This window comes from Pieris rapae, chromosome 11, assembly GCF_905147795.1.
Source record: "Pieris rapae chromosome 11, ilPieRapa1.1, whole genome shotgun sequence".
In the NCBI taxonomy this organism is placed as follows: Eukaryota; Metazoa; Arthropoda; class Insecta; order Lepidoptera; family Pieridae; genus Pieris; species Pieris rapae.
In genome coordinates, this window is record NC_059519.1 from 1,675,149 (window position 1) to 1,700,458 (window position 25,310).

Below are 25,310 nucleotides of genomic sequence, written 5' to 3' on the forward strand. Positions count from 1 at the left end.
TAAGTAGCAACATTTTTATTAACAAACGTATATAAAGTATTGTCATGTACAAGACATAATTTTAATCATAAAATTCTTAAAGAAACATGATAACTATATAGAGTTATATGTCACGCTCTGCTTCCGTCTCAATATACTATCACAAAACTAATAAATAAAGCTTATAATACTTTCAGTTGGCGTCGAGCTAAATGATGCAGAATTGATTAATATTTTGGGCAGTGTGTGCGTGCCTAAACTACTGTTATTTGCGATTTGGCACTCATTTTGTATAACAATTGTAGAGTAACTATAATAAGTAACAACGCGTGAGTAACGCGAATTTGTAATTTAAATTTTAATAGTAATCAAATACTCGACGAAAAAGTGTGAACTTTATGTCAAGAACCTTTTCTCTGTTCCAGAAGAAGCTGTGCGCTTACAAAAAGAAGACAAACAGACAAATAGTAGTTTTGTAGAACACGGGGTAAACGGGTAGGAGGCTCATCTGATGTTAAATAATACCCATGATGGACACTTAATGCCGAGCTTACAGAGGGCTCGAAAATGCGTTTCCGGCCTTTAAGAATTGGTAAATAGTTTTTTTTACATTGATTGACACTAATACGTGAATAGAAATGATTTATCTCAATCATAAATATCATATTATCGACTAAAGCAGCTATAAAAGAGATATTTAACTGTGTATTTAAATGGAAAGTAGTTGACTGAACATAATTTTATCTCCGCCAAGCATAGAAGTCAAACTATGTATTAAAACATAATTATTACTTTAAAGGATCAGTTATGTGCAATCTTAAAACAATCAAAAATTATTTTTTATTTTTATTATGTTTACAAACTTGTATGAGCTTTAGATTTCATCAACGCCTTATATGCCTTAATGAAATTCCATTCAAAAATAAATTCATAAAAATTGTATTTTATATGCAAATGGCAAGATTTCATCTCTTATACATGAAAACTTTATAAATTTATGGACCATTAACTTTCGCACTGTCCTGTCCTCGTGAATGCTGGGTGATGTAAATACCATACCTACATTTATCACAATTTGAATATAGATAAAGGAAGAATATGTCGCAGTAAAGTAGGTAAATCAGACAGTTAATTAAATCTCTAGACAGTTAATTAAAGATCGATATTCAATCTAGTCGCTAAAGTTCCGTCAGACAAGTGACTGATCGAAACGTTTAACGAGTTTCCTAAATGTTTTTAGTAAATAAACACGGAATTTCCAAGCTCAAAGTTCTTCAGGATCACACCGAAATAATCACTACTAACTCTCTGATTTAACTACTTTACTGCGACAAATATATACAGACGAGACTTACAATTAAATTAAAAAGTATTCAGGACCAACATAAGAGCCACACTTAGGAAAGTCTGAAGGTGCCTGAACGAAGTCCTTCTGCTCACCGACTTTTAAAACAAAATCGAGCCCCCTTGTCCAATGAGCTGATCTCTCATCCCTCATCATCCAGTAACCCGGGTTATCCGCTTTGAAGCGTAGAGCAACAACGCCAAATTTGGGAATCACTACAGTGTCTTTTAGCACTGGATTTTTAACGTTTATTGTATTAAATAGAATTCCTTCTTCATTCATTTGTTTTACTAAATCTTTGCCTAAGCTTCTGTTGTATTGCTGCATGGCAACGACATAGAAGCTATAGCCGTGAAGATGGAAGATGTGATCGGACTCGCCACCTGCAAAAATATGAATTTTGTTAATCATAACATTCTAAGTTTATGTGACTTAATTGGTTTTTGAGAGCGCGGCCACACGATGTGGTAATTAGGTGGTGCTACAACGTCATCCTAGATACAAATTGCTATACCATGTCACACCACGCGTTGCGCCGCTGTGCTGCGTCGCACCGCAACGCCCGTGTGGCATCCTATAAATAATTGCGGTGCGACGCCGCACCGCACTGTTACCGCATCGTGTGGCCGCGCTGTAAGGCGACTTTAATACCCTTCTTAGGTGTCAATTCTAGTATAACACTGGATTACCCATCTATATTAATATTATAAAGAGAAAAGATTTGTATGTATGTTTGTAACGATTTGGCTCAAAAAGTACTGGACCGATTTTAAAATTTCGTTCACTATTTGAACTCTACATTATTACTGACAAGGTACCCTACTAAAACTACAATGTTACCCAAGCTGTAAAAATATGCCTATAAAATATATTTAATCGCATGCGCTGCGAAAACTATATATGATAGAACAAAAAAATGTTCCACAATATTAAAGAACATATCTACAAAAAATAAATGTCTACAGTTTAGTTTTAAATAAAGCATTTAAAAACGATCGTTTGTAAGGAAACGTTTTCTGCTTATCGACTGTTTATGCTGAGTATAGGAAATACGAGAGAGATTCCTCGAGATTATATCGCAATTCTATTGTAGCCAATAAAATTATGGGTAAGCGAATATAGATTAATTTCATTTCGTATTAAATTAATAAAGCCCTCGGGATACATTGAATATCGCAACGGATCAATAATATTAATAATTTAGTGGCGCTTCGGGATCTTTGTCTGAACTGATGTTTCGTACATTTATCTTTACAATTCTTATAATATTAATTCATATATTCATTACAATTAAAATCTTGAGGGGTGAAGTGTGCAACGAATGTACTCCAAGAACTGGAGTTCTTAGTCCCTATGGGATATGTGCGACGGCGTAGGCCTGGGTGATTTGCGATACCAATGGCAAGAACCAGTCTGTTGCACAGATTCCCCGCCACATTTAGTAGGTGCATTCACTAGCGCCTACTGAATGCTGTCTCCGACATATATTCGTATGTTCGCAGAGTGAATTCACAGTAGCGATATTGTGTAGGTACATTACGTTTTTAATTTTATATATGTACTTAATTAAATGTTTCTCGACATATTCTTATTGGCATAGACTGTAAGAATAATGTGTGTATTTCTGTAATAAATAAATAAATTACAGGCTGCCTCTATGATCATTATCCAGATTCTACAAAAAACTGTTGAAGGACTGGCTTATGAACACACCTTACGCAGAGTTGGGGATGCTTTTGAAACTGTCGCACTCACTCACATGCACCCACACATTCAAACACGCACACACGTGTTTAAGCAGTTGAAAGATAAAATTACATTGTGATTGAAAATTTGTTACGCAATTTATTATTAAGTATGTTATGAAGGAGCTGGAAACCCTGACACAGGTATTTATACATATATTATAATATTAATTACAATGATTTATGTATCTATTTCATGATAATTTGTCAATCTAATAGGCAAGTAGGTAGGTAGGACTCCTGAGCCTGACACACGCCGCCGACTTTTTGGACAAGCCGGTTTCCTCACAATATTTTCATCACCGTTACACTGAATGTTAAACACGCACATAGATAGAAAATCCATTGGTGCAGTGCCGGGAATCGAACCTACAACCTCAGGGATGAGAGTCGCACGCTGAGGTTACTAGGCCAACACTGTGGAGCAGTGTTTTTTACTTAAAAGAGTTCCTATATACACATAATGTGTATATGAATTATGTTAGGCTAATAGGTAACCAGCCTTAGCAGGAATTTGTTTAGCAGAGAATTGCCAATTTCCTCACACAACCATTAACCCAGCCAGCAAGTGTTAATTGGGCATATCAAGTAACTTATACACCAGTTACATAACTGCATTTTAATATTTTTGTATAAAAATTTATTAACTTACAAAATACTCAGATACACAAAAAGTTAACTAGCCACCTCGCCAAATGTCACTATCGCCAAATCAGGTATTGGCACCTGATTTGGCGTTATGAGTTGATTTGTGCGTATAGTTTTTTGTTAGATTTTGTTTTTTGAAGTAAGTAAATATTCTTGTATAAATATTTGTACAATTTCACCTTTCGATACAACTGTTTAAAAGCAACTAATTTTAAGTTCCCTCTCGCAAGACGAATTTTAATCTTGCAATGAATGTGTTATTATTAAAAAAAAAATTATAATATTTAAGATGTATCTCAACTATATGCATTCTCTCTTTATAATTGTAATGTTTCCCTTTAAGTATTGTGCACTTGCCATTGATAAACATTCATGTATTGTGGTTTTTGTATGTTATGTTCCCTGTCAGTACGTTATAAAAAAATCGCCAGGCTGGTCAGACTACCTCTATTTACCACTCGAAAATCCAAATCATAAAAAATACTAATACCAAAAATAAATGAGAATATATAATAATTGTTCTATTATTCTTCTTTAACTCGCTTAAGGAAAACTTTCTAGTTCCCTTTCACTAATGTATTATCTGTAGGTAGCGTGGAAGTTATAATGATTCGTTTTAGTAATGAAACAACCTTCATTTATAAGTCAGAGGTCGTTACCTTCCTCTTGAATTATTCACATGACCTACTATATTTTCTCTTTGCTGACGTGTCATATTTCAAAAATATATAAACCGAAACATTATCCGTATAATTAAAAATGCAAATATTATTTTTTTAATATTTGCAAGAAAACTCAAAAATAATTGAGTTATTTCAACATTTTCGTCATTGTAATGTTTCGTGTATAGACTGTCTCTACACGATATGTTCTATCGTGTATATCGTGTTTCTCACAAAACACTAACAATGTTTATATACAGTACCTGGATGGCCGAGCTTTGCTCGGTATTTTTATTTTTTTATAAATTGTGTTTTTGAAAATTATATATCAGTACGAATTACATACTAATAAAATTATGAAATATGAACAATATAGATTATATAATATGCTGGAATAGCTTTAGTGTTGTTGTGTCGTTAAAGCAATTAAAAAAATTGTATTATTATTCGCCGATAGATGTCAGGAAGATTGCTCGTTTAAAGATATAAGATATAATTATGATTCTACTGTACGTGTGTTTATTAGTGAACTCATATCAAACGGCTGGAACAATTTTAATTTATTTTTTCTAGGTATATGGGTGGCGCCCTGGATAATTTAGATTCACAAATCAGCCCGGTAGATGGTGCTGCAATCGGTAGCTGGGTTACGCAACGCAACAAACAATAAAAACAAAAATGTATTATAAAATCTGTATCAGTTCATTTGTTATAATGGTATAACGCAACTGACAGCTAAACATAATGTTATCTATGGTTAAGTATATATACACAAAATTTGACAATTATAAGTTTTGAAGTTGATCGGTTGATATGTTTCGAGTTTCTCTTCGCTTATCGATATTATCATTAACAATGCGACGACCGAGACGATCGAATCTTTCCCTTTTTTTCTATCTATATATTAAATAAAAAATACATGTTATATATCTATCTATATAAGAAAAATAGATGTATCAGATGTTGTAACTTTATACCTCATTTCACATTTGCGGCCTTTCGCGGAAATTAATACGTAATGATTATATGAAAATATAAAAACTATAAAAAACCTAACATATGTATCGCATCTGTTTTCGAAAGATTCTTTTAATCACCTTCAAATAATTAACTGCTTAATTGTTTATTGGATAAAAATCAAACTATATCTATCTGTCGTACTGAATTATATTTACTAGTCTGTTTATATGAACACCTTTTCTTCTAATAAGCATCGTTATGTTCACGGTGGAAAAATTAGAAATGTATGCACGTTACACTTACAAATTTTATCTTAATTATAACTTGTATTCACAGACGCTGCTCACGCCGTAATCAAGCACTCTCGAGAAAGTTACATTTAGGCCGAATGCTTTTGGCATCGTGAGCATTCATCAAAATTTGATATTAAATTAAATATATTTGTTCATATTTTGAGTAGTGTTAGCAAGGTGCAAACTCACAAACTTCGTCGTGCGTTCTAATTATAGATTTTTCTCACCTCAAAAATTCTAAATTATGGCACTATACTGTAGTATTTTCTTTAAGTCTCTGTGTTTCACTTGTGTAAATAAATAAACTAGATCAAAATGATTACAAACAGCGTAGATGTCTTACACGAAAACCGATAAACTATCGCAAAATAATTTAAAAACAACCGTGCGGTGATACATTTGTCAAAATTTGTTCAATACTTTTAAAGATTTCTATTAACAAACCCACAAATGAACCCTATAATCTCGTGTTTGTGGTCGCACTCCACCGAAACGTCTTGACTTAAGAGTATGTTTATTGTATATACTATTTATGTATTACACTGAGAATAGTTTGCAATGTCTATTGCATACAGCAATAAATATACAGGTAAAAAAAAACACAGACATCGCACCCGACGAACATCCATTTTGTCAGTGGATGAGCTGTCAGCCTTTCTAGGATGGTTATTTTTTTAAACAATTGAAGATTATAGATATACCATAGAAAATGTCTAGGGAAGTGGACCGTAGAAGACTTCCAGCCATGAATGAAATTTTGAACCACAATTTATTTTATTTCCTTTACCAATTTTTACAGTATCTTAATACTCATACAATAGGAAACAAAAAGAAAATCCAGTGTGCAAATAAATTTATTATATTATCGTCTATAAATACCTAAATTAACAGATGATAATCAATTGATTACACAAACTTTGTTTAACAACATAGACTGTTGTAGAATATAGATTTAGATGCAATTAATGAGGTTAAATTCAATTTGCATGCATAAAACATTCCCCAATTTGACCCCTGCGGGCATACTATAATTACCTGTTTATTCAACGTGATTTTACTAAATGCGCAATCGTTTAAAAACTATTTCGACGTTTATGCACTATTTTGACTGTTACAATACGAATAGTCCCATATCTTGGACAAGTTTTGCGTCATCATCGATAGGACTTGCTGCAGTTAATAAACAAAATTCAAGGCAAGAGACGGGCTGGTAGAAGGAAGAAGTGGTTTCGGAAGTACGGAAGTGGACCGGCATCATATCCGCCGAGTGGAAAGTACGTGAGTGGATTGGCATCCACCAAGGAGACACTATAAGAATAAATAGTGACTTTATAACTCCTGGTTCTGTTGACTTCCAGGAAGAGTCTCTGTGTTCGACTCCTTCAACTCTTTGCGTCCAAGGCGAGCCGGTTTATTCACGGTATTTTCCTCTGATTATTTCATGCGTAGAAGAATAAAGTTCATTGGTGCTTGAACCTACGACTTCAGGAATGAAAGTCACAGGTTAGGTACCAGTTTGGCACTGCTAATTTTAATGAGTATCAGAATTAAACATATCTTTAAACTACAACACGAGTTAATAAAAATACGTAAAGTGCCGTGTAAAAGATTTTAGATTTCTGTTTAAAGGTACAATGTAATATGCAAAACGCGTATATAATAATAAACACAAAAACGTGCCCCATGCCCCAGAGAATACGGACTTTGCCTTCCTTTTATAATTAATCACAACAACCTTTACGATTGTCCAAGATCAATGCAGCCTTGTTTATGATAATCAAGGTATATTCTTTTCCGTATCAACTTTCCTCTTACATGACGTATTAAAAAATAACATAAATAACTGAAAACAATTTTCGTGTTATCCGTACATTTCTCAAGAGAATATATAATTTTCTATGAGACATTACATAGTAATGTTGTCAACACGACACGGTATATAAAGATTGCTACAACTTTATACCTTTATTATTCACTACAATAACATTAATCAGGCATGCGTGGAACTATTGCAAAGCAGAAATATTACATTCTCAAATGGCTCATTTGTATTTTTTAATCTAGTTTGTCTTTTATTTTTAATGCATTAGTTTTTTTCATCGTTAAGTTAACATACGACATACAAAAACACAATACTTTAATTGTATTTCTGTGTCTCTTAAAGTAGCAGTACATAGTAGTAAACATAGTATCTGAAAAAAGGCACTACAACCTTTTCAGGTCTGGTATTTCTACATATATCTGTTTCATGGTCATTTGTCAATCTAATAACACTCTGTCACACACTGTCAACTTTAGGGTCTAAGGCCAGCCGGTTTCCTTCACCGTACGAGCTAAATGATAAATGCGCAAATAGTAAGAAAGTCCATTGGTAGTGCACCAATCCGGGTATCGAACCTACGACCTCAGTGATGAAAGTCGCACACTGAAACCACTCTTCTTCGGAAAAAAGGTGAAAATATTTCATATTATGTTAGGTTTTCTTGTTTACATTATACGTCCAACTACCATGCGCAAGGATTCGTAGTTATAACAGCACTTTTGTATGCAGTTTTGACGTAGTATTATCAGAATCCGCAGCACTAATGTCGCAACAGTGTTACCGCTTTGTAAATTAACGCAACATTGAAGTCACGATCACTTCGGGGAGTTACTGTGTATTGCCAATATGATATTTTGACCGTGTCCCATCGGGCATTATGTCTCCGTACACAGTATAATTCTCTTACCATGGAGAGAGGATTACCTAAGTGTCATCATCGGACGTCGAGGCAGATTACGAATTTCCACCCGTATCACGTCGACGTCCGCCGTTCAACAACTGAGCGTTTTTCAAGACAGTTTGTCCGCGCACCACATGTGAAACCAGCTGCCCACTTATTAGGTATTTCTGGTGGTCCTTTAAGAAAAGAGCGTATCAATTATTAAAAGGCCGGCGACGCACTCGCGAGCTCGTTGGCATTGAGAGTGCCCACGGGTATCACTTAACATCAAGTGAGCCTCCTGCCCATTTACCCCCTGCTCTATGAAAAAAAAATATCGTATCGATTAAAAAAAAAGTTTTCATGTAGACGACCAGTTTAAAAGAGATTAACTTGAAAATCAAGTCAAGGACGTGGCTGACGAGAAGAACTGGCAAGAAACTCTCCTCCACTCTTTTTAATCGCCATTTTAGACATACAATACAGAGAAGCCTTATTTGAACTGGAGAAAATCGATCCCAAGGATTATGATTTTAATATTCGTCAAATTTATAAAAAGCTTTATTGATTAATTAACGTTTAATGAGTTACGAATTTATTCAGTGATAATTATATAAATTCGCACGGGATCTTGCTCTAAAAACGAAAACAATTTTCATGCAAGGAGTGGTTTATCTTCTGGACGCTGGTTTGTCGTACGCTTATATTAGTTATGTTTCGTGTATAATACTGGTGAAAGTCACCATTTGTTTTAAAGTCGTTTATATTTTTGTGTCTACTTTTTTCATACGTTATTGTTGCTTTCCAACGGAAGTAATATAATTAGCACTTAGCATCAGTTAACGGTCTTATGTGTATTAGTTATACATATAGAGCGTCTGTTTATTCTTTACACAAAATGTTAAAATTTTAAGAAACAAAGCCTCAAATTGATATTTTTATTTTAAAGGAGGCTGAATAACCATATGAATGCTCAAGCAATCCGACTTCTTGACACGACAGGTTAAGACGCCTAAAGAGAACTAAACGTGAGTTATTAAACTAAGGGCCTGTTTCACAATGTATGGATAAAGTACCAAATACCTATGCAACACATAAATTATTGGAAAGATAAAAGTTCCAAATAAGATACTTCGTGTTTCATGACGAATAGCGCTATCTGACAGTCGTGAAACGCAAAAATACGGTTTATCCTACCAATAAGTAAGAAATAGCTTATTTGGAACTTATCCGGACATTGTGAAACAGGCCCTTAGTATAGTGAATATAAATGCAAGTGCGCTATCTCTGACACATGAACAATGAACATAGTGTCAAAATATTAGCTCAAACATTACATACGAAACTTTGCTTACGCGGAAACCCAATAACCAATATCAATCCATTTTTGACCATCTGAGATCTTAATCTAAATATTGATAAAATGTGTGCCAATAACCAATCGACGGATTGTAAATATCTATATGTCGATACAAGCTATCCATGGTAGGTCGGATCGGTGTTGGATCGGATCGGTGACAGTTCAACTGTGCCAATATTCTATCTTAAGATTTTAACTGACACCAGTTTTTAAAATAATTAAAAAGCTTTTTGATATGTTTAAAACAAAGACATGTATATTTTAATATTATTTGTGGGTACGGTTTTATTAACTTTATTTAGTTTATATTGATTATCAAATATGTGTGTAAAAATGATTGTCTTCGTAGGGTTTTGTTATTGGGATGCAGATAGAAGATCTACACGACTGTCACGTTCTGATACCAGATTGTTTTCAAACTGAGATTGTGGATTAATTAATGGGTTCGGGCGTTAGTGTACACTAACTATGATTTAGTATTTATCGACATTTTAACGATGAGATTAAGCTAAGACAGAAAATGACAAAATACAAATTGATGTTTCATTTCATGGAATACCTTATTATCCTTTAAAACTAAATATGTCGAGATGACTATTTTGATTTAAACAATATATTTCAACTGCAGAAATATATATTGATCAAATCGTTTTATTTCAATTGTATATGTTTTCAGCCTACCACTGCTTCTGGGCCCAATATAATCAAAAAACCTTTTATTTTTAATAATGAATTCATCAATTATTCACAGATCACTTGAAGTTTTCACTTTTATTATACAACGCATAGTTTATCCATTCTCCACTGGCATGCTTTTTTTGCAATATGGGCAACAATAGCCTTCGAAAGGCAGAAAGTCATCTCTTACATAATATATATCCACTTTCGGGTTTGCAGTGTATACATACCTTGATCGAACATAATAATCTCCACGGTGGAATCCAAAGGAATGTTCTTAACATGAACACATTCCTCAGCTAGACCAGGCCCTGAGCACAGAGCCTCTGATCCTATATTAGATCCTTGCGTTAAGAGAGGTGATGCTGGGTAAGTGAAACGGTAACCATCCGACTGACCCCAGCTTTCTGGAAGAGAATATACAATTATTAATATAATTTTTTTTAATTAATAAAATAATAATACATATTATACCGTCATTATTTGGTTATATTATATATTTTTTTATTAATTCTAGCTTCTTATTTATCTATTATTATTATGAGGTTTTATTAAATTAGGTTAGACTTGAATTACGTTAAGTCTTAAGTTAGGCTATATTCTAATGTTCCATGATGTCTTCGTGATGACACATGTATAAAAAAATAAAAAATAAATTATGGTTTAACAATATTGTTTGTATGATATAATGACACTTTTCACATCGCAGTGATTATAAAAAAGGTTCAAATGGCTGCTCCGTACGGTGTTCTTATATTTCATCTTCTCCTGCTTTTTAAACTTTATTAACTTTCTAAAAGAAGTAAAAGTGTATGCAGCGTCTCAGTTTCTTAGTTTTCTCGTAAAACACTTAGTTTCCTGTTCGCAAGGAAGCAAGTGTTAAAACTAAAAAGTTAAAGCCAATATACTTAGCTCGGGGATATGTTTGCTTAGCGTTGTTTGACCTACGATAAATATTAACTTTAAACGTTATGCATACTGAGATTTCCTGGTGCGATTGCAACAAGCTTCACATGGCATACAAAATGGCTACTTTGCGTTATAAAATATCGGTTCTTATTATTTTAATTAGGCTTCATCACACATGTTAAAATGAGGACAATCAAATACTTAATAATTATGTTATAAAAATGATATACATGTGTGAAAATAATTTGAGACATGCACTAACCAGAACTATGCTATTGATATACCATGAAGTAGGCCGCAATATCACAGCGCACAACTCCCAAAGGAGACTTTGTGTATAGAAGTTGCATGGGTCCGCCAAGCATCCGCAAAAAACAATGTAAATTATACATATAATTTATGAAAATGATATTTTCGGACGAATTGAAGGCTGCGTGATTTGGTTTGGTAAAGGGACCGATGGATTAGGATCAATTCGCGGAAATTATACTACATATATTGTGGCCAAAGTGATTTTTCGGTTAGACGATAGCAAATAGCAGGTGGTACATGACAGATAGTACAGTGCAGAAATGGCGGGGTTTGGAGGCCTTTACCAAAAAAGGGCATGCAGATATCTTGGAATTAATAAATTTAAATGTAAAGACACTGAGATAAAAGGCTTTTATTGTTATGTTTGTTTACTTTAGAATCGATTCTTGTGAACAGGTGTCGCTTCCGGAAATTGGGTTGCGAGGTTTTCGTTCAGTTTTGGAATATAATACAAATAAAGTGCGAACAGTATCTCCCTCCTTTAGGTGACTTCTATCTATGTTTGCCATAATCCTTTTGTAAGATGATTACCTATTTTAAAAGAGTACCTGGAGTTTTACGTCGGCTTTTTCTCTCGGCCTACACCCTCTCTCTGTTTTGCCTATGAGAAGTAGGTATGTCTACCGACGAATTTAATGACTTCGAATAAGTGATATCTGTATCTTATATTTCATAATAAACATATTTTATTTATCCATGATCCTGGTACACCGTTGCATACGGGCCTAAGAAAAGTAAACATAGTTTTTTTATGGGTTATTATTATTAAAGTGAAAGTTCAGTGATGTGTTGTGAGTTGGAGACCAGCATTTCACTCGACGGAAGTCTCGGCCTATGATTTCTACCTATTTAAACGCCTAGAGCAATATCAACTATAATTTTAAACACGCTGTATTTGATATGAGTAAGAATCAAATAAAAAAATAATTACACTTAATTTTATCCAAATTTGTTTATTAAAAAATAATAAGATGTGGGATTATGACAATTAACATGCAATTTACTAGAAATTAAGTGAAACGAAATAGTTATATACTCAATTGCCAGAGATAGAAAGATTTTGCAACAAATTTTGTATTTGTCTTTCTAAAGCTATTAAATTATTATTAACTTTTCACACTAAATTATATTTCATTATAAAACTCGCAGTCGCAACTTTCTTGAAACAACTATTTCGTCTCTTCCTGTCAAATTGTGTTTGAACTGTGTCAAAAAGAGACAGAGTATTTAAATTAAAATCTGGCAACTAAACTCTTTTTTTAGATTTCTAGACAACCTGGTGTCGGATTCCAGACAAAACGAATTAAACATAGTTTCGGTTTAAATGATTAATTCATAATACGTAAAAAATGTGTCGTAATTTTGTCGGTTAGGTAATCGATAGATTTAATGCTCGCTTAATAAGTAAGTAGTGACAAACTTTTTATGTCTAGGCCTCAGATTTATGAATCTGTTTTATGATCGTTTGACAGGTGATCAGACTCCTGACGTTTGTTTTAGAATGTCCATTGGTGCATAGCTGGTAATAGAACTTACGACCTCAGTGTTGAGAGTCGCACGCTAAAGCCATTAGGCCAACACTGCTTTTTAACAGCTAACAATATAACTAATACGTTCAACGGGTTTAAGGAGAAAGCTACTTAAGGCATTTAGAAAAGACCTAGGTCAAAGAGGCTTACTTGAATCAATAACTTTAGCAATGCCATTCGGTACGCGCGTTTCTTTTTTTTATGTATATTTATTTAATCATTGACATAATTAAAGTAAGTTAATAATTATATTCTACAATACAAAATCTTATTTTCTCTGTCCATGGCAATTTAATTGTTAAAACATTTGTTTGTCAATAGGACTCAAAATATTTTGTCGTCAATTATAAAGGTAGCTAAGTGGACGATTGTTTTAAGCAGACGAAATGTCCATTTATTTCTGGTAAATAATTGTGTAATTGATGACTAAGCGAAGTGATAGAATATTACTTAAATATTCATTTCAGCTAACATACATTTTAGTTTCAACTTACACATTACGTAATGATGGTGACCGCATTTTGATTTGATATAATACATATCATTTTTAATTTATAATATTTAAACAAAAATGCTCAAATGCATTGTTCTTTGAAATAATAAGCGTTAACGACGGACGATAAAAAACAGTAATTCAAGATTTTTTGTATAAAATATTCAACAAACCGAAACATTTATTGTTGCTAGTTAGGTAATCTATAACAACAAAAAAAGTATTCTTAGATATGAAATCACCACCAATAATGTTTAGAGATAACAAAATATAGAAAATTGTAAAATGCCTTGGCGTCAGGCTTTTGGGAGTATCCATAAAACGATTACAACATTTTATTATAATACTTACTATCCATATATTGTGTTGTATGTGCTTGTATTTTTATAGACCAAAATAAAACTATATTATTATTATTAATAATAGTAGGGTTTAATATACTCACAGCTCTATCCCTCGGGAGCGGTTCAAGTATAAGGTAAGCACTATAAGGAATGCCCCCCCATCTTTGATTTTTTTATTTGGTGATTACGGCAACAGTAATTATTTACTTTTTTACAAATATTACCCACACATTGTCTATGCTTCAAACGATATCGTCGAGGTTTCCTACAAAAAATTAATACGTTTATGGCCTATTACTTTTGCTGACAAGAGGAAGGGGGGTAAATTGCAGTAAATCTGCTTACGTAATAGTACAAATCTGTATAAGATGCAAACATTTGAATAAAACACACTTCAATGCCTAATAATACAAAGAAGCCTTAATCTGTCATGACGTACTGAGATAAATACTTTCTAATAAATTCCTAAGACTGTCTCTCCGTTCAAGCTCTTAAGAATAATGACTTAACACATCGTTAAAACAATGACTCCTATGATTTTAACACTTTCAATTCTAACAAATTACGTAATTATGAATAGTCTCAAAAACTACCTGGAAAGCTACTGTATACATTTATATAATTTGTATTGATTCTCAATTTATGTGCCTGTTCGGTTTATAGAATAGGTCTTAATATTTTTTTTAATCTGTTCTGTCTATCAGCATTACCGGAGAATACTATAGCGCAGTAAAGTATCTGTACAGCATTACATGGTAATACTGAACAGATACTTTACTGCGCTGAGCTTAGCTTGGAGCAAAAATACTATATTAAACTAAAGTCTTCTAGGACCAGATGTAGCGTAGCCTGTTCTCTTTCTAACGTAAAAATATATTTATGCCCAGTAAAATGTTATCTACCTAAAAATATATGTATTAAATAACATTTTATTATATCATAATATAAATATATAATTTAGTATACAGAATGTTTGTACTTGTTTAATTTATTTCCTCGATGTCAGCTGGTCAGGTTACAAAACATACCATTTAAGTTAATCCACAAATCAAATTTTGGCGTAAAAATCCTTAGTTTCGTACAAAATAGATCATCATTTAGCCTTATTGACGTTGTATTGCGTCGTATTGTATCATATCATTGTTAAGTAAAGTAAAGTATGCAAATAAAAGTACATAATTCGATTAGTACACAGCAGAAGTGCAGAAGGGTTTGGTGTGTAAGAGTGAGATCATAGACATTACACATACCGACCCATAGACAAAACATAGACTTTACCAAGCTCTAATTCCCAACAAACAAACGACCCCTTTTCAATAAAACCAAAACTATTTTTGACGCTCTCTCTTTGTTAATTTGGTATGGATTGATCTTTCTAGTACTCGTTGTATTTGCTCGGATAGACGATTGTTTGATCGAAGCTTGTATTTACATTAAATCAATATTAATTGAGATGTCGTCGTGTTAATGAATTCACGCTTTTATGTAAACTGAAGTGCTATAAGAGAAAGCCATAAATGCTTGAATTGATACATTTTTATCGTTTTATGATTGACGCATCGGAACCAATCAATCGATACTACAAATCTACAAAATCCAATTTTTATTAGACATATTAAATTATCACGGCAATATAGAAAGATGTGAATTCATTTTTTTTAATACCATCCGCTGTTTTGTAATAGAGAGAAAATAAATCAAAATATAAAATTCCAAACCTCTAATTTTGCGTTGCCTGGGCAGTCCAGAGAATTTTACACTGTATTGTAAAATTTATTAAATTTAAAAGTATAGTAGAAGTCTGTCAAAAATACCTCAGGTACGAGATTTACCAATTCGACTTAGGGTCCTTCAAGAAAAGAGCGTACCAATTCTTAAAAGGCCGGAAACGCACTCGCGAGCCCTCTGGCATTATGTGTCCATGGGCGGCGGTATCACTTAACATCAGACGAGCCTCCTGCCCATTTGCCCCCTGTTCAATAAAAAACTATAGAAGCAGTAAAAATAAAAAGTATACAATCTATGCAACAAAATATCTATGATGCACAGATCACAGATAATATCCATAGATTATGGCAATCAAGACGTGATTGCCAGCGGTGATTACTTTCCTTGTATACGCTTTAAAATGCTGTAACATCGATTCAATAAACTAGAAAGCTGACCAACGTAGAATATCTTAATATAAAATGTTTATGCCAGCGTTAGGTTGGTTAAGAAAATTGTAATTGTTGATTTAGATTTTATCAATTAAATTTTTATATTAATCCATTTATATAAAGCTCGTTTTACTCCAAACTTTTGTATTGAGAGTAAAATTTGTTGAAGATGAAAATGTAATAAGTAATTTATTATGCTTACATTCGGTTATAAAATGAAAATATTCTTCTGCGCGCGCATTCTTAAAATGATACTGTTTGCTGTTTTCCTCTAAATAGGCAATTTGGTTATTAACCTTCTGTACCTAGAAAAGTTTTATTTAAAGTGTTATAATTACTTATTCATAAAATTTTACAATGCAACAACATTTTTAAACTCGACGAAATCAATACGATTTATTGCTACTACATGACATGATCTTAAATAAGCAGCTCACTTCTAGAAAAAACAGCCCTTCCATGTTCATGTCTACAAGACTCGTAATTGTCATTGTTTCATGTTCCTAACATCAACACCAACTATGCAAAAAACTCAGTTTTGTATTGCGCAGCTCGGACATATAACGACATTATATTTTAAGCCTTGACTTGTTAAGCTTTAGAGGAATGTGGTTTACTCCTTGTATTAAGAATATCCTTAGCGCAAAATCATCGCATCATGAACACACCCCACATACATCACGTACATACCCACACTTATACACCATCACACAGCACTGCCATATTCCATCTTTGGATATATTTTTAATGGATTTCTTCAATATTATATACAACAAACAATGTATAAAGTTTGTTAGCTGCATATTAATAAATACCGTGGAAGTTTAAGTATCAAACGATTACGTAAATGATTATTCATGTCCCTTTTAATTTGATTTATATAAGATTATTAAGAGTCTATAATTGACAACGATAGGTCAGAGGAGACATTACCATTTACCAAAGTAACGGTCTCTCAATAGCGGCATTTTTAGTAATGACTATACAATTATAAGCATTCACTGACACAATATCATTTTCACACAATTTCAAACAAAAAATATTAAATTCAGTTTATCAATCGGTTGAATAATTAAATTAATTACATATTATTAATGACACAATAAAAAATTCAAACTAATTTCAGAAATTATTTAAACAATTATAATTTATAAGCACAAAAATGTGTATCAAGTTTTACACATGCAAAAACATTTATGCAGAGAAAATTTCAACTTTAATTATTTAAATTACGTTGACCGAGCGGGTAGTAATTTTACTGAAATCACGAAATAATTGCGTCCTACTTTACGTTTTACGTAACATTAGCTCCTCTCGTTATAGTTGTGGAGACGCAACAAAGTTTCGCTCTTAATGAAATCAAAACGAGCTGTCATAACTTCGGTTTAAAGTTTGAGGCGGAGATAAAGTCCTTTTCATGTTCACAACAATGTATGAAAGTATGAAGACTAACTGAGTACAGAGAATGTTTTGTTTTACAGTTTATTTATTTCGTACTACAACTAACCTTAATAATATATAAAAATAAATCAGTGGCGCTACAACCTCTTTAGGTCTTGGCCTCAGATTTCTGAATCTGTTTCATGCTAATATTTTTAATCTAAGTAGGTGATCAGCCTCCAGTGCCTGACACACGTCGTCGACTCTTTGGGTCTAAGACATGTCGGTTTCCTCACGATGTTTTCCTTCACCGTTTGAGCAAATGTTAAATACGCACATAGAAAGAAAATCCATTGGTGCGCAGCCGGGGATCGAACCTACGACCTCAGGTATGAGAGTCGCACGCTGAAGCCACTAGGCCAACACTGCTCTATTATCTCTTAATTACATATAACAAAAAGAATTACACTATATAAGTATATAGCCAAAAATGAATTCATAATTCAAACATTTACGAAGGCAAATATGAAAAACATTTAACTAAGTAATACCGAATTCGGCTGTGTTATGCGATGGTGTGAAAGTGAAGGTGTGTATGTGACGGTGGGCTCACGATGCAGGTTATTAAGCACTATGGGTATTAACACTCCTTTTAAGCATATTCCACTTAAACAAGTCTTGTCTTAAACAGTGGTCGTTGTGAGGCTGCGCAATACAAAACTGAGTTTGGATAATTGGTGTTGTTATGAGAAACGTCAAACTTAGCACGATTACTATTAGGCAGGAAGATATGAAAGTGCATGATTTCTGAGATGCTATCAGGTAATGTTTTTGTCAAGAGTCTAAATTATATAAAAATAGCATCAATTCAACTCAAAATTATTTATTCATTTACGTAACACAATTTACACTTATAAACGTCAAAAAATAAATTTATATGAAATGTTTCTAATTTTACATTCTCCAGTTCTCAAATCAAGGCTGTAGGACGGAAGAGAAGATCTGGCAATAAACTCTCAGCCACACTTTTTAATCGCCAAGTTTTATGTTTTACACAAAGTTTGGAAGTAGCTGCAACCACTACACCATGTCCCTCTTGATATCTTAAGTAATTAACAGTTAAATAATACTTATAAAATAAATTAAAAACAAGCATTTGTCCTATATCAGCAGGAAGCATGGTGATATACGAGCACGCACTTACATTCCCGTGGGAACAACACGAAAATACGTACAAAGTACGAATGTTAGTAAAAACAAAAGAGGTATTGCTAAGAATCTAAACCATAGACAAAATTTGTTTAATTGTGATTAGTCAACAGTTCGCTATACTAGACAACACACTTTACCAAACATAAAAAAAGCGCGGCGTGTCTTTGGTTTTATATTTTGGTCTTAATCTAAATTCAAGATTCGTTCAAAAATACATATTGAACATAAAGTGCACTCTATAAGAAATAAATATCATGTGCTACGTAATTTAACAAATTGGAAAGAATATTTAAGACATAAGTAAATTATTATCATTGAACAAGTCGTCCCTTTCTGCCGAATGGTATTTAGGCTATGATAAAAAGAGACAGTTAATATGAAGAATCTGTATTAGTGAAAACAAGAGACAATCACTCACCTTTACTTGGAACTTGGAAGTCAATACAATACTAACAAAGTTATAGAATTCAATCCTTTGTTTAGTCTATTTGAATACTGAAGTTTAGTTTTCACTATTGATACCTATCCAATTTTAAAGTTATCAATACCATACATTGTTTTCTATTAACATAAAAAGTAATAGACATCTATTACTTATGTTATATTTTCTATATTCATTCCTAAATATATATTGTTCCTATAGCACAGCTAATTATTATCAGTGGCTTTGTATAAACTTAATGAAAATTTTAACATGTTTTATGTACAATGTCCTCATTGTAGAATTAATAAAACATGCGATCGTGTTAATATAAATTCTTGATTCCTACGTGTTGTTCATCTTATCACGTTTTGAAATTTTGAAGATGCAAAAGATAAAACCCAGTAAAAGGTATATTAGTCCAGTAGTTGATAAGTTTATTTCTTACAAAAATGTCTCTTTGTAAAATCTTTATAATTTTCTGAACAGGGTGCAAACGGGCAGGAGGCTCACCTGATATTAAGTGATACCGCCGCCCATGGACATTCTCGATGTTAGAGGGCTCGCGAGTGCGTTGCCGGCCTTTTAAGAGTTTAATGCTAGAACAGAAGTAAAGATTTTATCTCTTTTTCCTAACTAAATGACCGCAATAGATCGATAAGTGAAGTTATGCGACACTTTCCACAGCATTACTTAACAAACTCCGAGTTTTTGTTATAAGACCGTTTTTTCAATTTTTTTTTTGAATACGACTTCCGGAACAAGCGTAGTTCATTCAAGTTTAATATAGAGACCTACTATATCTATATAATTGAATATATATAATATTATAAATCTTACATAATTGGGGATACGTAAACACTAGATTAAATATTATGACGGCTTACCAGTACTAATAATAAACTTCTATAAAGATGTTTTTTTTTCTGTGTTTGTTGTAATGTTTGATTTTTTGTAACTCTGTAGTTTATTAGGAATTTCAAATTGTGGTTGTGAGATTACTTTGAATTTTTTAGCAGTAGTAACAATTTAGCTTTTCTTTAAAATTATGTCATAGTTTGTTTTTAAAAACAATATTTTTAGTTGTTTAAATAAAACCTAAACATAACAATAAAATATACAGTATGTAGTTTTCTTAACCTACATAGACTTTTTCATCAGTTATTTTTTGATACTGATTATTAAATGACTTTGCCTATGTTATCATAGTAGTCAGATACGTTTTTTTTATAGAACAGGGTTTTTTGGTAATTACAATGCAATGCAGTGTTTCATAGATCATATTTAGTACCATACGATGAATACATTATATATATTAATTATGACTCATAAAGATTAGCTTACTTAAAAAAAATGTTTAATATTAATTATTCCCGCCCTTCTTGAACGTTAATCTGGGTAGGAGTTTCTATTTTATAACTTATGGAACCTGTGTTTTAATTGTGTGCTAACAGTATGTATGTATGTATGTATTTATTTTAAATATAATGTAATAAATAATAACTGAATAAACCCACAATTAGTAATAGTCATAATAATTATTATGTACGCTTTCGCAAAGAGTCTGTGGCTGTTATAATAATGCGTTAACCTACTTTGGTTTTCTTTAGTAAAACTGTGTCAGAATAAAACCGTGAACCGCGTTTTAAAAGAAAACACCATTTACGAATTGTATTGTTAATCTTCGTTCATCTAGAGTAATAAGCCTTTATTCATCCACATCTTATAGACATACATTAAACCAAAATATATATAAATACAATTTTACTACTCTAAGTTGCGTCCTCTGCCGGGAGTAGGCCTCTTCCAACTTTTTCCACCCTATTTTAATTTTGCCATAGTCATCCGTTTTTCATTTTCATGGTCAAGAATACTGGTTAGTTTAGCTATGTATTTGTGTAATTGGACTTCACTATAGCATTTATACAGCACTTCTGCGTGTGTTTCGAAAGTCGAGTTCCAAAATTTTCCACCACCTCTATACTATTTAATTGATTTCATTTATTTATATACACTTCGAAGAGATCATATTCCCAAGTAGGCGTTTGATTGGAATCCGCAAGGAAAGCGGAAGAGTGGCATCAGAGGCAAACCTGGCGCCGTAGAGTTGCAGATGAAAACAGCCAGAAAGACTCGGAGTGAGAGGACATTCATGGCTCAAGACCGAACGCGATGGAGACTGTGGACAGCCTCTGTCCCATCTAGGGCTTATATTAAATGAAAAGTAAGTCATTTATTTTAGTAGAGAGGCATAAATTATCTAACGTTTTTAAAGTCAGAAAACCCCGTAACATTTATTACCGTACACTTATTATACAATTCACTTAAATGCATTTAACGAAAAACGTGTAAATCAAAGGTAAGAGAATTCACCTATTAACCTTTTGTTTGACATTTTGCAGAGAAATCTTGTTTATGACCCCACGCTTTTAATAATAGTTATAATTGAATGAGTAATGAAACACCGCTTTTACGGATTTTAAATTGAAATATTGTTCTACTAAATTTTTCGAGGATTGGCACATAAAGTTGAAATACGACGTTAGAATCCGGTTATAGATTTTTTTAAGGAATTTAGAATAATACTAACATTCATTCTGTTTGCATGAACAACTTTTACGTATCGAGCCGTAGTTTAAAAAAGCAATATACATTGATTGTATAAACAAAATTAAGCTCTCGGGTATTCGAACGTTACTTTTTGTAATAATAATATTGGTTTTGCCACACATAATCGCGTGCAAAATTGTCTTAAAAGGAATTTTTCATAAAGGTTACATTTATTATGAGTCATTATAATCAATCTTATATTAATTGTAGTGAAAAAATATCACATTATTAAAATATATGTATGATTACGTATATAACGTTATAGTTACGACACAATTTAGTTCGCTTTCATTTTATAGACATATGCATCATTCAGCGTTGTTAAGTAGGTTATCTAGTCATTTTTAATCTACACTTGACTGTTATAGTTTCGCTAGGAACAGAACACTGGACCAAACCATATGCCACGTTTACCACAAAGGCACAGCTGTAGCACATCTAGCCATAGCCTCATAGTTCTGTATATTTAAGTTTCTATGTATATTATTTAGGAAATTACTCACCAATACGTTTTGCAGATATCTGCCGCGTTGAATAATTGAAGGGCATATAGATAACTTCATCAGGGATCCCTGATAATTCTTCTGACAGTTTCTTAGTAGAATGCACTTCATCCAAACACAATAACTTTTCAGTACTGCACTTATCACTATACACTGTCGTAAAGTCTCTATCCAGTTCATTACCCGCCGCGTCGTTATCGTCTTTATGAAGCACTTTGCTCTCCTTACTTTTATACATTAACTTAGCAACACCTTCTAAATTGTCTTGACAATCTCTATCAGCTTCAACTTTTACATCGTAAACACCAGACAGTCTATTAGCTTTCAATACAAAATCAGCGCGTTCACCTCGCCCTATAGTTATACTATTAACTTTTTCAGCCTCGATCATGTTCCCATCTAATGAGACTAGATCCAACGTGTGATCCTTAATATAAAATTTAACTGAACAACTTTTAACACCACCACCGTATGCAAGACGGAATCTGTATTTCTTCCCATATTCAACGTTAAATGTTGTTAATGGAGCATCTGGCGATTCTAAGGTTTTACCCTTTCCATTGATCAGTATAGATTCAGCATTAGGAACTATTGAAGACACTCCGGCCAATGGCCCCATAGAGTGTCCCCATTCTGCTATGAATATCGTATGTTCTGTTGCATCAATATCATATAAGCGTTTTAGTGGATCTAGCCTAGGGGATTGCCGTACTATTAAAGCACCAGCAAGACCGTCAGCTGCATCAGCGGCAGAATGGGCGTGGTACATGTGAGTACCGGCAGCTGAAGCTCTGAATTTATACTGGAAGGTCGTATACGCCGGTTGTGGACATTGCGTTAGCATTGGCGTTCCATCCATAAACGGGGTTTCTTTTTGCGGTTGACCGCGCCAATGCATCGAGAGTGCATGCGCTGGTGCGCGGTGAACCACATCAACGACGAGAATGTCATTCTGACAAACGTGGAACGCCGGTGCAGGAAGTTCTCTATTTGCTGATAGAACACCACGCTCTCTTCCATCAGCTGTGATGCACATTGGTGGACATGGTTTGCCAGTTTCTAAGCAATTATTGCAGGATCTAAAAGGAAAAGAATATAATATTATAATTAAATTATTATTAAAAATTAAAACGAATTTTAAAAGTTTCCCTGTGGCTGTGTATTTTAACGCTGGCAGCATTTCCTCGCTATATAGCGATACTTTTACGTTGAGAGAGGAAAGTACCAGATCTAGGGTCACTGGTACTATCTACCAAACCCAACTTAAACCTTTAATTAGCGCCTTCACTTTAGCAACCTACTCCAAGAGAAAAGTCAAAAAGGAATAATCGAAGCTGGCAGAAAGACTCTTATATTTGAGCCGTTTATTTGTTTTCCGCCTGCTTTTGCTTGGCGAGATAGTAAGAATATTGTAAATGTTATCTACGTTTAATTAGATGATATTAATTATACATACTTGCTGTTTGTTTTGTAAACTTCTATAACAAGTTTTACACGACATATCATCGGCCAATCAAGCTCGTGACATTCGCGATCACAGTTTTCGAAGTATTCCTCTGAAAAGATAAACAAAATATTACTTATTGAAACGTTTATACGTGGAACTTTCTCTAATCGTAAATGGAAATAAAAAGTTTTAGGTCTGATTATATTAACGCCTTCATTGGCTAGCCAGTAGTTTTAGTACACTGTTCCAAATAAATAATGACATTAACTTTTTAATCAGCTACCAAAATCATTTATAAATAATTCATAGCTTCTACGGTCTACCTGTTACCCAGTTTTGATTAACATTTCGTTATCATTAATTCGATGTGTCGCATTTGTTAAATAACTCTCTGTAGAAATGTTAATGGGTAGTCGCGCTTAATCGATCGAATTTATAACCATACAGTATCCAGTTTACGTCTGAACTGATATTTAAGTTGCATCTCCAAAACCATTATAGCTGCTATCCGAACCTGTTTTATTTTTTGTACTTCTCATTGTTTCTTATTTTATTCGCTGAGTCATACAAGTAAACGAAGTAAATGCTTATTTAAACGTGAGTGGAAAGTAACAATAATGTTTATTTGCGTTGTTATTATTTTTATTATTAAGAAAAGGAGCATTAATTGAGAATTAAATAAAGCTTAAATTTCCACAAACTGTATCCTTGTCGTAAAAGGTTTGTTTGCACTTGTTTTTTTAAACCCATGGGATATCCTTATATTATGAAACATAAAAAACGTATGCTTAAATTGCATAGTAATACTACATCATAACTGCAATAACGAATTCCTTTTAGTTTAGTTTTAGTGAGTTACTGCCGTAGTATACAATATTCTCTGACATTCAAAGACGTTAATTCAAATATATTATATTTATAAAATAATGTATACATACCTGGCATTGGGGTATAATAGACAACAATAATAACACTTATAAGTATAACTAAAATCACTAATATCCTCTGCAAGGACATAAGCATGTAGTTGGGCTTCTTCATCGTCACAACATCCTCGATTTTCTTTTCAACCTCCATGGCTTCAACTTTTACCATAACTTACATTTTATTTTTCACAATAATTCGAACACAACCACGCGAGTCTACCAAGAAGTGGCGACTAACAATCACTAGCACCTTCAGGCTTCGCGGCTCAGGGCTGGTTTCGGAAGTAAATTGGCTGAGCTCTCTCTGCCTTATGTAAGTTATTGTGCAAGTGTTATTAATATTGTTGGACGATGCGACCTGCTTGGGTCCAGTGATTCGTTTGTTGGTTTATAGAATGCATGTTATGTAACGAGTTTTATCCGCTTTTGATAAGATGTAGATTAATAAGGAAGTGGTTATAACGTGCGTAGAATAGAATAGTTTATTTCTAAAAATAGAATTGCGTATAAATAGTTTATTATATTTAAATTTCTTTATCTCGTCTCTCTCAGAGCAAAGTCATTATAATTGGCTGCATGGCCAGGATATATAAATGTTTAAAGGTGTTTTTTAGTATTGGAATATGAAAAAAACATTTAGCAAAGTAAATTCCCTTATGTAGCAGTTTCTTCATCGACCAATAAACTGGGCGT

At 33.0% G+C, this 25,310-nt stretch overlaps 1 protein-coding gene across 1 annotated transcript; it reads right to left on the reverse strand.

Moving 5' to 3' along the window:
• On the reverse strand, positions 1 to 25,006 carry LOC110996903 (laccase-1-like). Its single transcript, XM_022264799.2, has 5 exons — positions 24,630 to 25,006; positions 23,701 to 23,800; positions 22,245 to 23,323; positions 10,603 to 10,779; positions 1 to 1,707 (listed from the first exon to the last, which is right to left on the reverse strand). The coding sequence occupies exons 1-5, from the start codon at positions 24,784 to 24,786 to the stop codon at positions 1,337 to 1,339; spliced, it is 1,884 nt and encodes a 627-aa protein (XP_022120491.2). The 5' UTR covers positions 24,787 to 25,006; the 3' UTR covers positions 1 to 1,336.
• Positions 25,007 to 25,310: the final 304 nt, after the last annotated feature.

Bases quoted from the DNA above. Each gene is read 5' to 3' on its own strand.
- LOC110996903 (XM_022264799.2), bottom strand. From the start codon at position 24,786: ATGGTAAAAGTTGAAGCCATGGAGGTTGAAAAGAAAATCGAGGATGTT. The intron at 10,780-22,244 runs GTGAGTAATTTC...ATTCTCTTCCAG, and splicing joins GATATCTGCAAAACGTATTG to AAAGCTGGGGTCAGTCGGAT. The intron at 1,708-10,602 runs GTATGTATACAC...ATATTTTTGCAG, and splicing joins GATTATTATGTTCGATCAAG to GTGGCGAGTCCGATCACATC.